This window comes from Cetorhinus maximus, chromosome 21, assembly GCF_964194155.1.
Source record: "Cetorhinus maximus chromosome 21, sCetMax3.hap1.1, whole genome shotgun sequence".
Lineage (NCBI taxonomy): Eukaryota > Metazoa > Chordata > Chondrichthyes > Lamniformes > Cetorhinidae > Cetorhinus > Cetorhinus maximus.
In genome coordinates, this window is record NC_135899.1 from 4330126 (window position 1) to 4344422 (window position 14297).

Below are 14297 nucleotides of genomic sequence, written 5' to 3' on the forward strand. Positions count from 1 at the left end.
AATCACTTAAGAATTTAAATATAATATTAAGTTACCTTCCAGAGAATTGTAAAAGTGGCTTACAAAACCTGTTGCAGTCACATAAGTCAATTTGTGAGAATTGGGAGAACAACTTTAGCTATGCATGATGTTAATGTGGGGAAGTCAGTTTCAATAAGGCAACACCCATTTAGATTAAATCTGGCAAAATTGGCTCAAGTTCAGAAAGAAATTAAATTTATGCTTCAAAATGACATAATGAAATTAATTTGTAGTTGTTGTATTTCAAAGGAGTCTCAAAGGTATTAAAGAACATTTGCATTTTACAGGAGTTCGTGAGTAAATAGAGGCAGGCGTTTTAAGTTTTATTGACCCGAAATAGAGGTAAAATAGAACATGAAAGGAGAATATTTGTCCTGAGAAACAGTTTGTTTTGAATTTCTCTTTTGAAGAAAACCACATCAGTGTGGGTTTGTTCTGGAAGTCATGGATTGTACTCCTGTTTAAAGTGAAAGCAATTTCTCAGTTTGTAATATTTTCTGGGTTTTATGATTAAGAATCTTTAAGGGCTGTTGCCAAAATGATAGTCTTATTGCATACCTTTGAGAAAGCATTTTGGGGGTTATTTGTAAGATTTCTTTCTAACTGTGTATCTTTTATCTTGTACGTTTCAGTTTTATCTTTTCTTTCTTTTAATAAACATTTTAACTCTCCAAATTATAAAAGTTATCACTGCAGTCCTGTGCTTGTGTTTAGTAGCTTTCCCTCCTTGTTTCTACAATACAGGGAAAAAAATTACGATCAGCCGAGGCAGATCTCAATCTGAGATCTGGCTTACTCAGCACGAACATCAGTGGCGGTCATAAGGCTATCTACATCCCTTTGTAGTCCTTGTGTCCTCGTCACATCTTACTATCCTACCTACCTTTGTGTCATCAGCAAATTTAGCAACCATACCTTTGGTCCCTTCATCCAAGTTGTTAATATAATTGAAAAACGTTGAAGCCCAACACTGATCCCTGTGACACACCACTTGTTATATCTTGCCAACCAGAAAAATACCCATTTCTGCCCACCCTCTGTTACCTGTTAGCTAGCCAATCTTTGATTCATGTTAATATGTTACCCCCTACACCATGAGCTTTTATTTTCTGCAATAACCTTTAATGTGGCACCTTATCAAATGCCTTCTGGAAATCTAAATACAGTACATCTATCAGTTCCCCTTTATCCAAAACACACATTACTTCTTCAAAGAACTCCAATAAATTGGTTAAACATGATTTCCCTTGCACAAAACCATGCTGACTCTGCCTGATTATCCTGAATTTTTGCAAGTGCCCTGCTATAAATCTTTAACAATAGCTTCTAACATTTTCCATACGAGAGATGCTAAGCTAATTGGCCTGGAGTTTCCTGCTTTTATCTCCCTCCTTTTCTGAATAAATGAGTTACGGTCACTATTTTCCACTCTAATGGAAGCTTCCCAGAATCTAGGGAATTTTGGAAAGTTAAAACACATCAACTAGCTCATTAGCCACTTCTTTCAAGACCCTAGGATGTAGCTCATCAGGACCCGAAGATTTGTCATCCTGCAGCTCCATCAATTTTCTCAGTACCACTTCCCTGGTCATTGTAATTTTCCCAAGTTCCTCCCTCCATTCCATTTCCTGAATTACAGCTTTTTCCAGATATTAGTTGTATCCTCTATAGTGAAGATCAATGCAAAATACTGGTTCAATTCATCTGCCATCTCTTCATTTTCCATTATAAATTTCGCAGACTCACTTTCTATAGGACCAACACTCTTTGTGAACTCTTTTTTAAAATATCTATAGAAACTCTTCCTATCTGTCTTTATATTTCTAGCCAGGTTTCTCACGTACTCTAATTTTTCCTTCCTTATCAATCTTCTGGTCATTCTTTGCTCTTTTTTATATCTGCCCAATCTTCTGAACTGTCATCCATCCTTGCGCAATTACAAGCTTTTTCTTTAAGTTTGATACTCTCTTTAATTTTGTTTTAGTTAAGCATGGATGGTGGGTCCTCCCTTTGGAAATTTTTCTTTCTCGTTGGAATGTATCTATTCTGTGTATTCTGAAATGTCCCCTTAAATGTCCATCACTGCATCTCTATTGCCCTATCCCTTAACCGAATTTGGCAGTTCAGTTTAGCTAGCTGTGCTTTCATGCCCTAATAATTTCCCAATTTTTAAGTCTAAAATACTAGTCTTGAACCCACTCTTCTCTCCTTCAAACTGAATGTAAAATTCAATCATATTATAATTGGTGCTATTCAGGGCACCTTCACTATGAGGTCATTAATTAATCTTATCTTGTTGCATTTCCCCAGGTCTAGTAAAGCCTGCTCTCTGGTTGGTACCAGAATGTGCTGCTTTAAGCAACTGTCCCGAAAACATTCTCTGAATTCCTCATCTCGGCTGCCTTTGCCCATTTGATTTTCCCAGTCTATCTGCTGATTAAAATTCCCCAGGATGCATCTCGCCTGATCCTGCCGCTGCTGGCATGCAACGTAGATAAAGGAGAACCTGAATAAAGGAGGATATGCTGCACTTAGATACACAAGATAAAACCTCATAGTGTAGGGGGTAACTTATTCGCATGGATAGAGGATTGGTTAGCTAAGAGGAAACAGAGCTTAGGCATAAATGGGTCATTTCTGGGTTGACAAGATGTAAGGAGTGGAGGGCCAGAGGGATCAGTGCTGAGGTCTCAACTATTTACAATCTATATCAATGACTTGGATGTCAGGATTGAAGGTAAGGTTACTAAATTTGCTTATGACACAAAGATAGGTAAGGAGTAAGAAAGTAACTTTTAAAGAAAACATTATGGCCCATAACTTCTGATCTCAGGGGTGTTGTACCTGGAGGGACGGAGGGGGGGCGGAGGGGTGGGTGTAAGTAGGGGGAATGGGTTTGGAAGGGGAGGGGGGTGAAGGGGGCATGGGGGTGAAGGGGAAAGGGGGGGGTGAAGGAGGGGAAGTGGGGGGGTGAAGGGGGATACCCTGAAGATGTGCTGGGGGACCCACTTCTGGAAGTCCCCACGTAAGGATTGCACAGCAATTGCTCAGGAAGTTCAAACTTCCGTTGTGCAATTTACTTGCACTGGGAACCATCCGAAACTCTGACATAAATCCTAGACTTTGGAGGGTTATGACTGTCTTACAGGAATAGTTACCCAGAAAAATTTAGAAGTATTAAAATCACTTCTAACCCTATAGTACTAACATTCTGACTCCCCACACAGGATCCCTTGACTACCTGACAACCCCCCTCCGACTACTCTCCACATCATCCCCAATAACCCTACCCCACCCACACGCCAACTACCCCCCAACCACCACCAACTGCCTGCCTGACCTCCCGACTGCCCCTCAATCATCCAAACTGCCCGGCTAACCCACCTCCCCCCCCCCCCCCCCCCCCCAACCAACTAAAACACCACCCCCAACTAAAACCCCCACCTGACTACCCCCACACTCACCCGACTAACCTCATTGACCAACCCCCTCTGATTGCCTGGCCCCTCCCACTGACCACCCCCGCTCTGACCACCCACACCCCCATTGACCAAATTCCTCTGACCACCCATCCCCCAACTGACCACTTCATCCCACTAGACCATCCCACCACTGACCACCCAACCCTCCCCAATGACCACACAAACACCCCCACTGACCACTGCTTTACTGACCACTGCCTGCACTGATCAACCCCTAACTGACAAATGCCCACTGACCAGTCAAACTCTGCCAATGAGCATTCCCCCACTGACCACCCCCTAATGACCACCCAGCCCCCCACCCCACCCCACCCCACCCACTGACCATGGTTTCATCAGCTGACCAGTTGAAGGTGATGCATTTTAGAGGTTGGATTAGGTGCATGAATCAGATTTTCATTCTATTCAGGAACATCTTTAGTTATGATCCTTTTTAAACAACTGCTTAAATATACTGGGTGGAATTTAATGCCCTCCTCTGTGGCAACTTTGGCGGTGGGGCCATTTAGTCAGGCACGAGGGTGTTGGGTTTTGACCCTGTCACCTTCCTGCCTCCACCCCAATTAAGTCCAGGGTGGGAAGGGCTGTGGGTGGCCATACTGCCCAGCTGCCAGTTGAGGCCCTAAGTGGGCACTTAATGCCCACATAAGAGCCTGATCCTGCCGCTGCTGGCATTAACCCAGCAGTGGGCTGGACTAATCACGAGCAGCTTGGCAACGAACCTGTGTGGGGTTGCTTTCTGTCTCCCGGGTGTTGCCTCGTTCAAAGGAACTCGGTGCCTGATTGGCGGACCCGACATCGGGAAGGAGAAGTAAGACCCCCGCACGTGCCATTGCTACTGAACTCCCTCCACCGCAAAGCCCCTCCAGCCATCACTCACCTTTTTGCCTGGGTCCATCCATGATCTGAGGCCTCGGGTCAGTTTCGTACCTGCAGCAGCCACTGCCTCTGGCAGCTTCTGATTGGCTGGCTGCTCTCAGCAGGTGGGGCCTCTGTCCCCGGGGTCCTTGATCCTGGGGCAGGCCCGCATCTGTCCTGTCAAGTGCCTGAGTAGCTCTTGATGTGTTGGACCTTCCCTGGAAGAGGTGACATGGGGGTTCTTAGTTGCTCTCTAGCTGGTGGCCTCCATTAAACACTGCCCACTCTGATGCTTTTACATATAATGATTCAAATCATCAGATATAAATGAGGACAAAGGAACTTATCTGACTTTTACCAGGGTTAATGGCATCCAACATTTCTCTCCACATTGGGAACGTTAAAGGGCTGTTGAATTTTTCACTGGACAGGACACCATCTGCTACTGACAGCTCATTACCCTCTTCACTAATCCTGTAAATATTAAACAATTGAGTATAAATTGACCATAAACACTTTCCTGAGTAAATTTACTAACTTGCACTGAGTTTCAGTAAAGTTTATGTCCTACCTCCTCTTCCGAGATGCTTCCTCCTGAAATAAAACAAAACACAAGTCTGAGTTTAAAAATAAAAACAAAAAACAGCGGATGCTGGAAATCCAAAACAAAAACAGAATTACCTAGAATTACCTGGAAAAACTCAGCAGGTCTGGCAGCATCGGCGGAGAAGAACAAAGTTGACGTTTCGAGTCCTCATGACCCTTCAACAGAACTAAGTAAAAATAGGAGAGGGGTGAAATATAAGCTGGTTTAAGGTGGGGGTGGGGGGAGAGAAGTGGGGGGTGGGGTGGTTGTAGGGACAAGCAAGCAGTGATAAAACAGATAATCAAAAGATGTCACAGACAAAAGAACAAAGAGGTGTTGAAGGTGGTGATATTATCTAAAAGGATGTGTTAATTAAGAATGGATGGCAGGACACGCAAGGTACAGCTCTAGTAGGGGTGGGGTGAAATAAGACTGAAAGGGCATAAAAGGTAGAGATTTAAAAACAATGGAAATAGGTGGGAAAAGAAAAATCTATATAAATTATTCGAAAAAACAAAAGGGAGGGGGAAGAAACGGAAAGGGGGTGGGGATGGAGGAGGGAGTTCAAGATCTAAAGTTGTTGAATTCAATATTCAGTCCAGAAGGCTGTAAAGTGCCTAGTCGGAAGATGAGGTGCTGTTCCTCCAGTTTGCATTGAGCTTCACTGGAACAATGCAGCAAGCCAAGGACAGACATGTGGGCAAGAGAGCAGGGTGGAGTGTTAAAATGGCAAGTGATAGGGAGGTCTGGGTCATTCTTGCGGACAGACCGAAGGTGTTCTGCAAAGCGGTCGCCCAGTCTGCGTTTGGTCTCTCCAGTGTAGAGGAGACCACATTGGGAGCGATGAATGCAGTCGACTAAGTTGGGGGAAATGCAAGTGAAATACTGCTTCACTTGAAAGGAGTGTTTGGGCCCTTGGACGGTGAGGAGAGAGGAAGTGAAGGGGCAGTCTTGCATCTTTTGCGTATGCATGGGGAGGTGCCGTAGGTGGGGGTTGAGGAGTAGGGGGTGATGGAGGAGTGGACCAGGGTGTCCCGGAGGGAACGATCCCTATGGAATGCCACTGGGGGGGTGAAGGGAAGATGTGTTTGGTGGTGGCATCATGCTGGAGTTGGCGGAAATGGCGGAGGATGATCCTTTGAATGCGGAGGCTAGTGGGGTGACAAGTGAGGACAAGGGGGACCCTATCGTGTTTCTGGGAGGGAGGAGAATCTGCCCTCACGCCTTCTCCTCCACCGAGAGCTGTCGACCAATCAGAGGCTGGCAGCTCTTCATTGCTCAGCAGCACCACTGGGGAGGCGATGGTTGGTACCAGTAATGCACCCACCAGAGTCCCAGGAGCATGGAGGAACCTGGGCCACAGGTGAGTGATGGATGGTGGGGGGTTATGGGTTGATGGTTGCAGGCAAAGGTGGAGGGGTGTGGAGGTGGGGAGGGGTGGAGCTGGGGAGGGGTGGAGGGGTGTAGAGGTGGGGAGGGGTGGAGGGGGGTGGAAGTGGGAGGGAGATGGGGAGGGGGGGGTGGGTGGGGGAAGTGGGGACGGGTGGGTAAGGAGGGAGGGGAGAGAGGGAGGGCGAGGATGGGGGGTGGAGGAAGGAGGGTCAACAGCAAGGACAATAGAGTGGCTCTCAGTGACTCTCCGCAGCTTTTCGATGCCAGATCCCTCCATCAGTCACTGAGTGCCTTTGAATGAGGGACCCCCAGAGAAACGCAGCAGCAACTCTGACTGGGTTTGTGTTTGAGCTTCCCACTTGGTGATATCTTTACCTGCCTGCCGCTGGGGGAATACCAGCGACAGTGAGATCAGACCGTTAAATGAGCACTTAAGCAGTTCAACTGTCAGTGGGAAGGCAATTCACCAGCCCTCCCGGTATGGAATTAACCAGGTCAGAGGCTGGAAGCGGCCTCCCACCACCAAACTCACCTGGTGGGAGAATATTAAATTCCGCCCACCAATGGGAAAGGGAAAAAAGCATTTAAGGGGAAGTGAGATAAGCACATGAGGGAGAAAGGAACAGAAGGATATATTGACAGGGGGAATGAAGTAGGATGGGAGGAGGCTCGTGTGGATCATGTTGTGATTGTGCACTTTCATTGAACTAAACTGAAATATAATCCCTCACCTTCAGAAATATCACTCTGTCTTTTTGTTCCAACTGTTTTTCCAACTTTGAGAGTTTCTCCTCAATAGAATTTAAATTCTCCTGAATTTCACGAAGATTTTCCTCCATTGTTTTTAGAATTTTTCCCTCTTCTTCCCTGAGATCTCGGATTAAACGCTGCTCTTTCTCAGTGAGAATCTGGTGCATTTTAGTGAACTCGGATGTGATGTGGGTCTGCAGACCGCTCGACTGTTTCTAGAAGAAGAAACATTAAAAATAATATGTTTCTGTAATAAAAACAACAAAATAATGAATTAAATTTGGAAGCTGAGCACAAGGAGACTTTACTCTAATTTGGGAAATCTTCTGTTTCTGCTGCTGCTCCATTTCTAGAACCGCCGATTTCTTCTCTGTGAGAGAATCGAAGGAAGATTTCACCCGATCCTGGGATTGGGAGAGAAAATCAGAAAATAAAAGTGTGAGACCATGAAAATGTGATCAAATAATCAGGTGATCAAATCTGTTCCCTTTTACCTTGTACATTCCAACAGCTTCTTTAATCGGCATGAAGCGGTGCTCTCTGTGTTCCCGCGAATCTCTACAAATCAGACAGATCAATTTCTTGTCAGTTTCACAAAACAGCTTCAGCTCTTCCTCATGTTCCTCACAGTGAAGTTTACTTTCCTTCTCTCTCAGGTTCACCTTCATTTTTCGAGCTTTCTCAGCCAAATTCGCTAAGGCCCGATTTATTCTGAAGTTTCTTTCCGGAAACTCCTCTCTACATTCCGGGCAGGAGGTTATCTCCTTTCCCCAACACTGGGTGATACAGGAGCGACAGAAGTTGTGTCCACACTCCAGTGAAACCGGATCGTTGAAGAAATCAAGACAAATGGGACAAATTGCCTCCTCAGTCCAACTCTCCTCCTGCTGTCTGGAAGCCATGTTCACACTTAGCACTTCCTGATTCAAACCCCTTTTAGTGTCGATGTTACTGAGCTGGTGAACACCTTTGGCTCAGCAATTTCCTGATGAAGTTCACTGCAATGCTCAGGGAATTATTATTGTCCACTAGTCTATTTCCCATCCACTTTTACACTGGGCGGCCAAACCTGGAGTGATAGTCAGGAAAACTTTAGCGAGAGGGCTGAAGAATAATTGAACGCAGGGGAGGAGGGTGAAAGTCTCTGGAGGGAGAATTTCGTGGAGGATGAAAGTCCGTGGAGGGTTGGGCAGTGGGGGTGGCTGGAAAGAGCATGGGAGGAAGCGGAGTTTTAACCCTGTGAGTGACAGGAATCCTGCTGCTCTCCTTCATATACTTCTGCCTCAAAGCAACTGTGACCACCTCCCCGGGAGTGGACGGTGAGGATGTTCTTAAAACGTGTGGGACACACAATCTGAAATGTATTGTACAGTGCATTCTGTCCTGTCCCTTTAAATCCACAATATCGATCATTCTCTCACTGGTCACTTGGGTAGAGACATGTGCCTCTGTATCATTGCTGGAACCATCCATGCAACTTTTGGCAGGAAATTTATTTGTGTCGGCTGTCCATTGACATACGTTATATGTTCGTGTAAAAGTTCCTTTGTGTAAGAGTTCCTAAGATTAATCTTTAGTCAAAAAGTAAAGAGGTCAACCTTTCCACGAGTAACATTTTGGATGGTTTGAGATCCACCATCTCCCACCATCTCGCTATCGCGGAGTTGTCAAGTCCGAGAGTGTTCCTGTTAATCCCACTCCCAAAAGTGATGCAAAATGAGCCAAAAGTATTTTTAATTATTAAATTTTTATTTATAAATAAATAATAACCTTCATGGAGACAGACATGAATTTCTGTGCACTAAATGCATAAACTTATCAAAAACAAAAGTGATCTCGATAAATTTGTACAATTTAATTCAGTATTTTCACAGAACAGAAAAGAATTCTACTTAACAGCAGAGCATGAATTAAAATGCATAAAAATCACCCTCCTTCTCCTCATCTTCAGAACCAAATAACACGTCCCAATCTGTTTCTTGAATGGCATCAGAATATGGATCATCAACATTATCTTCATCAGCAATCACCTCGGCATCGGCCCTATCATTCCACAAATAATCATCTTCTGTCCCATAAAGTGCATCGGATAGCCCACATTTGTTGAATGATTTGATGACAACCTCCATTCTGATTTCATCCCAGGCCTCCACAACCCATTCACACAGGGTTGCTAACATCAGAGCCCGTTTGCTGCCTCTCTTGTTGAATGTCTTCTCTCCTCCGATCATCTAGTTATTTCACTTTTCACTCATACTATACTTGAAGGGCTTGTTTAGAGAGACATCCAAAGGTTGAATAAGGCTAGTTGGACCACCAGGAATCACTGAAATGTCGTGATCTAACTTCAGCCACAACGTCATTGACAAGGTCTGGTCAGATCATGTCCCAGATGAGACATTTTTCTTTATATAATCCACCTGATCGGAAACTCCAAACTTTCCTCAGGCATATTTTCAAATTACCTTCATCCCTCCTTAATCATGAATGTGGACAGCTTCTCCTTTGCTGTTTGGGGAGGATTTTTCACTTTAATATCACCGTTAGCTTGAGCTTTGTCCTGTCAGACATAGACGGCAACACAACTTCTGAGAGCAATTGTCTTCACTAACACTGTTTTCTCTCCAACTTTGCTCACCATTTGTCTGGCTGGCATCTCAAAATTCACAGGAGTCTCATCCATGTCCCCAATTCAGACCAATTCGTATCCGCCCAGGGCTGGCTTTGAAATCTGCAATGCCTAATTTTCTTGTTTTTTTCTGGGTGAAGATTTGGATAAGTGTGTGAGAAACTGAGAGTCCATTCTGGTGATTTTCACCAGCGTATTTTACAACTTCACTTTCCAACTGTGGCCACATGCTGGGCTTTCCTCTGTTTGCACATTTATTCTTAGGCACCTGCCTGAGCTGTGTGGAGAGCTTCCTCCGATCTCTAATGTTCTTCTCTGATACCTTGAATCCCCTAGCAGCTGCACAATTATTTCTCAGCTCTGCAATCTCAATGACTTTATCTTTGAACTGGGCTGTGTATCTGCCGTTCCTTCCTGATACCCCTATGATGTTGCCATATTAGAGGGCGGGATTGGCAGGAATGCAGAGTGCACCAGTGAGGTCGTAGCCTTTAAATCACAAGTTGACATCTGCAGATACGAGAAGTTGTACAGCTGCCTTCAGTGGTGTGCTAGTCTATGATTCTGTCAATGAATTAGTAGGTTTGCACCAGGGAGAGTTTGACTTCATTGCCGAGCGGGTGGTAAGTACTAAGAGTTTGGATCTTTTCACTAAAATTCGGAGGTCAACTTTTATATGAGATCAACCAATACTCCAGTGTCTGTGGTAATTTTCCTCCTTTACACGTGCTGGGTGAATAAACCCAGACAATTTTCAAATGATTTCATATTGGTGAGTAGGATCATATGCATATTGTCAATACAAGCTACAACATCGACAACACTGCAATGTAGAAAACTTATCCAGCTGTGTCCTATCCACAAAAAAAAATGACAAACCCCATCCATTACAGGCTCATCAGACTACTCTCAGTCATCTGCAGAGATAGAAGAGGCCATTCACAGTGTTATCCAGCAGCACTTACTCAGCAATAACCTGCTCACCAACTCTCTGTTGACATTCCACCAAGGTCACAAGGCTCCTGACCTCATTACACCCTTGGTCCAATCATGGAGAAAAGAGCTGAATTCCAAAGGTGATGTGAGAGTGACTGCCCTTGACATCAAGGCAGCATTTAACTGAGAGTGGCTAAGGTAAAATTGAAGTCAATGAGAATCAGGGGAGAACTTGTGCACTATCTCGAGTCATGTATAGAGCAAAGGAAGATGAATGGTGTTGTTGGAGGCCAATCAACTTTGCTCCAGAAGTCACCCAGGGCAATGGCCTCTGCACAACAATCTTCAGCTGCTTCATCAATGAACTTCGCTCTGTTATGAGTTCAGAAGTGGGGATGGCATGGGCACAGGACAAAGGGAGTGTTAAAGGATGTGCATTGATGATCATTCACTGTTCAGTACCATCCTAACTCCTCACTATTAAGAAATAGACAGTGGTGTTGTGGTAATGTCATTGGACTAGTTATCCAGAAGCCCTGGCTGTTATTCTGGGGAATAAAACCAGAAAATGCTGGAAAAACTCAGCAGGCCTGGCAGCATGTGTGGAGAGGGAAACAGAGTTAATGTTTCAAATCCGCATGAGTCTTCTTCAGAGCTGAAGAATGGTAGAAAAGTGATGGATTTTATACTATTTAAGAGTGGGTGGAGCAGGTGGAGCAAGTTGGAAGGTCAGGGATATGTGGGAGCTAGGGACAGATTGACAAGGATGTAATGGACAAAGGCCAAAGGGGGTGTTAATGGTAGTGGTAAAGATTAAAGAAGGTGCAGATAGCGGCAGAATAATAGCAGAACAAGGGTCAGCGCTCTGTGAAAGCACAACATAGAAACAAGTGACAGGTGGCCTGGTTGGTGGGCAGGTGTGTTTTGGGAAAAAGGATAATAAAGTATAATAAATAAAAAGAAATAAATAAAAAATAAAAATGAAGCGGACTGAGCGAAAGTGCCCCACAAGGCGGTCATCCAGATTGCGTTTAACCTCCTCAATGTAGAGGAAACCACATTGGGAGTAGTGAATGCAGTAGACCAAACTGAAGGAGGTGCAAGCGAAGTTTTGCTTCACTTGAAAGGAGTGTTTGGGGCCCTGGACAGCAAGGAGGGAGGTGGTAAAGTGGCAGGTGTTGCACCTTCTGTGATTGCATGGAAAGGTGCTGTGGGAAGGGGATGAGGAGTTGGGGTGATGGAGGGTGTCACAAAGGAAACAGTTCCTATGGAATGCTGACCAGGGTGGGTGTTTGCTGGTGACATCATGCTGGAGTTATCGAAAATGTTGGAGGATGATCCTTTCAATGCAAAGGCTGGTGGGGGGTAAAGTGAGAACAAGGGGGACCCAATCATGGTTCTGGGAGGGAGTGGAACGGATGAGGGCAGAGGTGCAGGAGATAGATTAGACACAGTTGAGGGCACAGTCAACCACAGTGGGGGTGACCCCTCAGTTAAGGAAAAAGGAAGATATGTCAGAAGCGCCGTTTTGGAAGGTGGCATCATCGGAACAGATGCGACTGAGGCGAAGGAACTGAGAGAATGCGATGGAGTCCTTACAGGAAGCAGGGTGTGAGGATCTGTGGCCAAGATAGCTGTGGGAGCCGATGGGCTTGTAATGAATATTGGTAGACAGTTTATCACCAGAAATGGAGACAGAGAGATCAAGGAAGGGAAAGGTAATGTCGGAGATGGACCATTTGAAGGTGAGAGAGGACTGGAACAAGTATTGTTCCACATACCCCACAAAAAAACAGACATAACTGGGCCCATGCGGGTACCCATAGCCAAATCTGTGAGGACATATGGACATGGGGACATTGTTTTGGGGACATGGGTTCAAATACCACCATGAATATGGAATATAAAACTAGTTTCAGTAAAGGTGACCAGCTATCATTGATTGATGTCAAAACCCATCTGGTTCGCTAAGGCCCTTTAAAGAAGGAAATCTGCCATCCTTATCTGGGCCAGTCTACACGGCAGTCCAGACCCAGAACAATATGATTGACTCTTAATTGCCACTCAGTTCAAGGGTAATTAGGGATTAGGAATAAACGCTGGTCTTGCTATCGATGCTGACATCCCATGAAAGAATGAAAAAAAAATATGCAGCAAGACCTGGACAATATTCATACTTGGACTGATGAACAAAAATTAACATTCACACCACTCAAGTGCAGACAATGCCCATTTGCAAAAAGAGGAAATCTAGCCATCTCCCCATGAAATTGAACAGCATTACCACCAATGAATACCCCACCACAAACATCCTAGGGGTTACCATTGATCAGAAACTTAACTGGACAAGCAGGCCAGAAGCTAGGAATATTGCAGGGAGTAACTCTCGAAAACCTATCGACCACCAAGAAGGCACAAGTCAGGAGTGTGCTGGAATACACTCCACTTACCTAGATTAGTCCAACAACATTCAAGAAGGCCCAACGCCATCCAGAAACAAGCAGTCAGCCTGATCGGCATGCCCTCCATCACCACAAGCATTCATTCCCTCCATCACCAGCGCACTGTGGAAGCAGTGTGTACCATCTGCAAGATGTACTGCAGTCACTCCCAAGACTCTTTTGCCTGCACCTTCAGTTCATGACCTCTAATTCCTAAAAGAACATGGGCAGCAGACTCATGGTGCCACCAGCACATGCAAGGTCACCTCCAAGTCACACATTGCCCTGATCTGGAATTATTTCCCTGTTCCTTCACTGTGGATGGGTAAAACCTTACAACTCCCTCCCTGACACCTTCCGAAGGTGCTGTCGGAAACCCTTGGTGAGTTGCTGCAATGCAGTAAATGGTACACGCTGCTGCCACGCGCTGATGGTGGATGGTGTGAATGTTTAAGATGGAATCTATTTCCCCCCAACTCCACACCCTAATACACTTCAATGTGACATCAGTTTCCATCATTCCTGTATTACATTAAATGGCAGGCATTCTATGTAAATACAATGAATGGATTTGCCATTTCCAATTGTTCAAAGGGTGCATCAATATTCTATTGCAGGTTAGCAGTATTAGAGCGAGAGAGAGAGAGCACAGTCAGGTTATTGCAGCAGTAACATTGAGCAATTTATGATCCTAATCTGCCTGACCTTCATTCACACTGAGTGGAGTTTGTGTACTATGAACTTAGCTGACTGGAATGCTGATTAGATGTATTTTGTCAGCATACGGAAACAATTCAGAAAACCTTAATACAAAGTCGGGTTTTGGTGTGTTAGCTTGGCTTGGACTGGAATTGTAGACATACGGACATACAAAATAGGAGCAGAAGTAGGCCATTTGGCCCCTCAAGCCTGCTCTGCCATTCAATTAAATCATGACTGATCTGTTTATGTTTTGAGTTCCACATTCCCATCTACCCCCGGTAACCTTTGATCCCCTTGCCTAACAAGAATCTATCTACCTCTGCCTTAAAAATATTCAATGACCCCGCCTCCACCACTTTCTGAGGCAGAGTTGCCAAATCTCACAACCCTCGGAAGGAAAAAAAATTCTCCTAATCTCTGTGCTATAAGGGCGACCCCTAATTTGAAAACAGTGCACCCTAATTCTGGACTCACCAACAAGAAGAAACATCCTTTCCTCA

General features: G+C 44.9%; 1 protein-coding gene across 1 annotated transcript in view; it reads right to left on the reverse strand.

Annotated features, from left to right (window-relative positions):
- LOC144695600 (zinc-binding protein A33-like) overlaps nt 1-8198 on the reverse strand; it is a 31161-nt gene extending 22963 nt beyond the window's left edge. The window contains exons 1-5 of the mRNA XM_078566499.1: nt 7584-8198; nt 7398-7493; nt 7071-7304; nt 4933-4955; nt 4720-4835 (exon numbers count right to left, since the gene is read on the reverse strand). Of these exons, the coding sequence (XP_078422625.1) occupies nt 4720-4835; nt 4933-4955; nt 7071-7304; nt 7398-7493; nt 7584-7991 (877 nt within the window). The 5' untranslated portion in view covers nt 7992-8198. The remainder of the gene's footprint in view (nt 1-4719; nt 4836-4932; nt 4956-7070; nt 7305-7397; nt 7494-7583) is intronic.
- Nucleotides 8199-14297: the final 6099 nt, after the last annotated feature.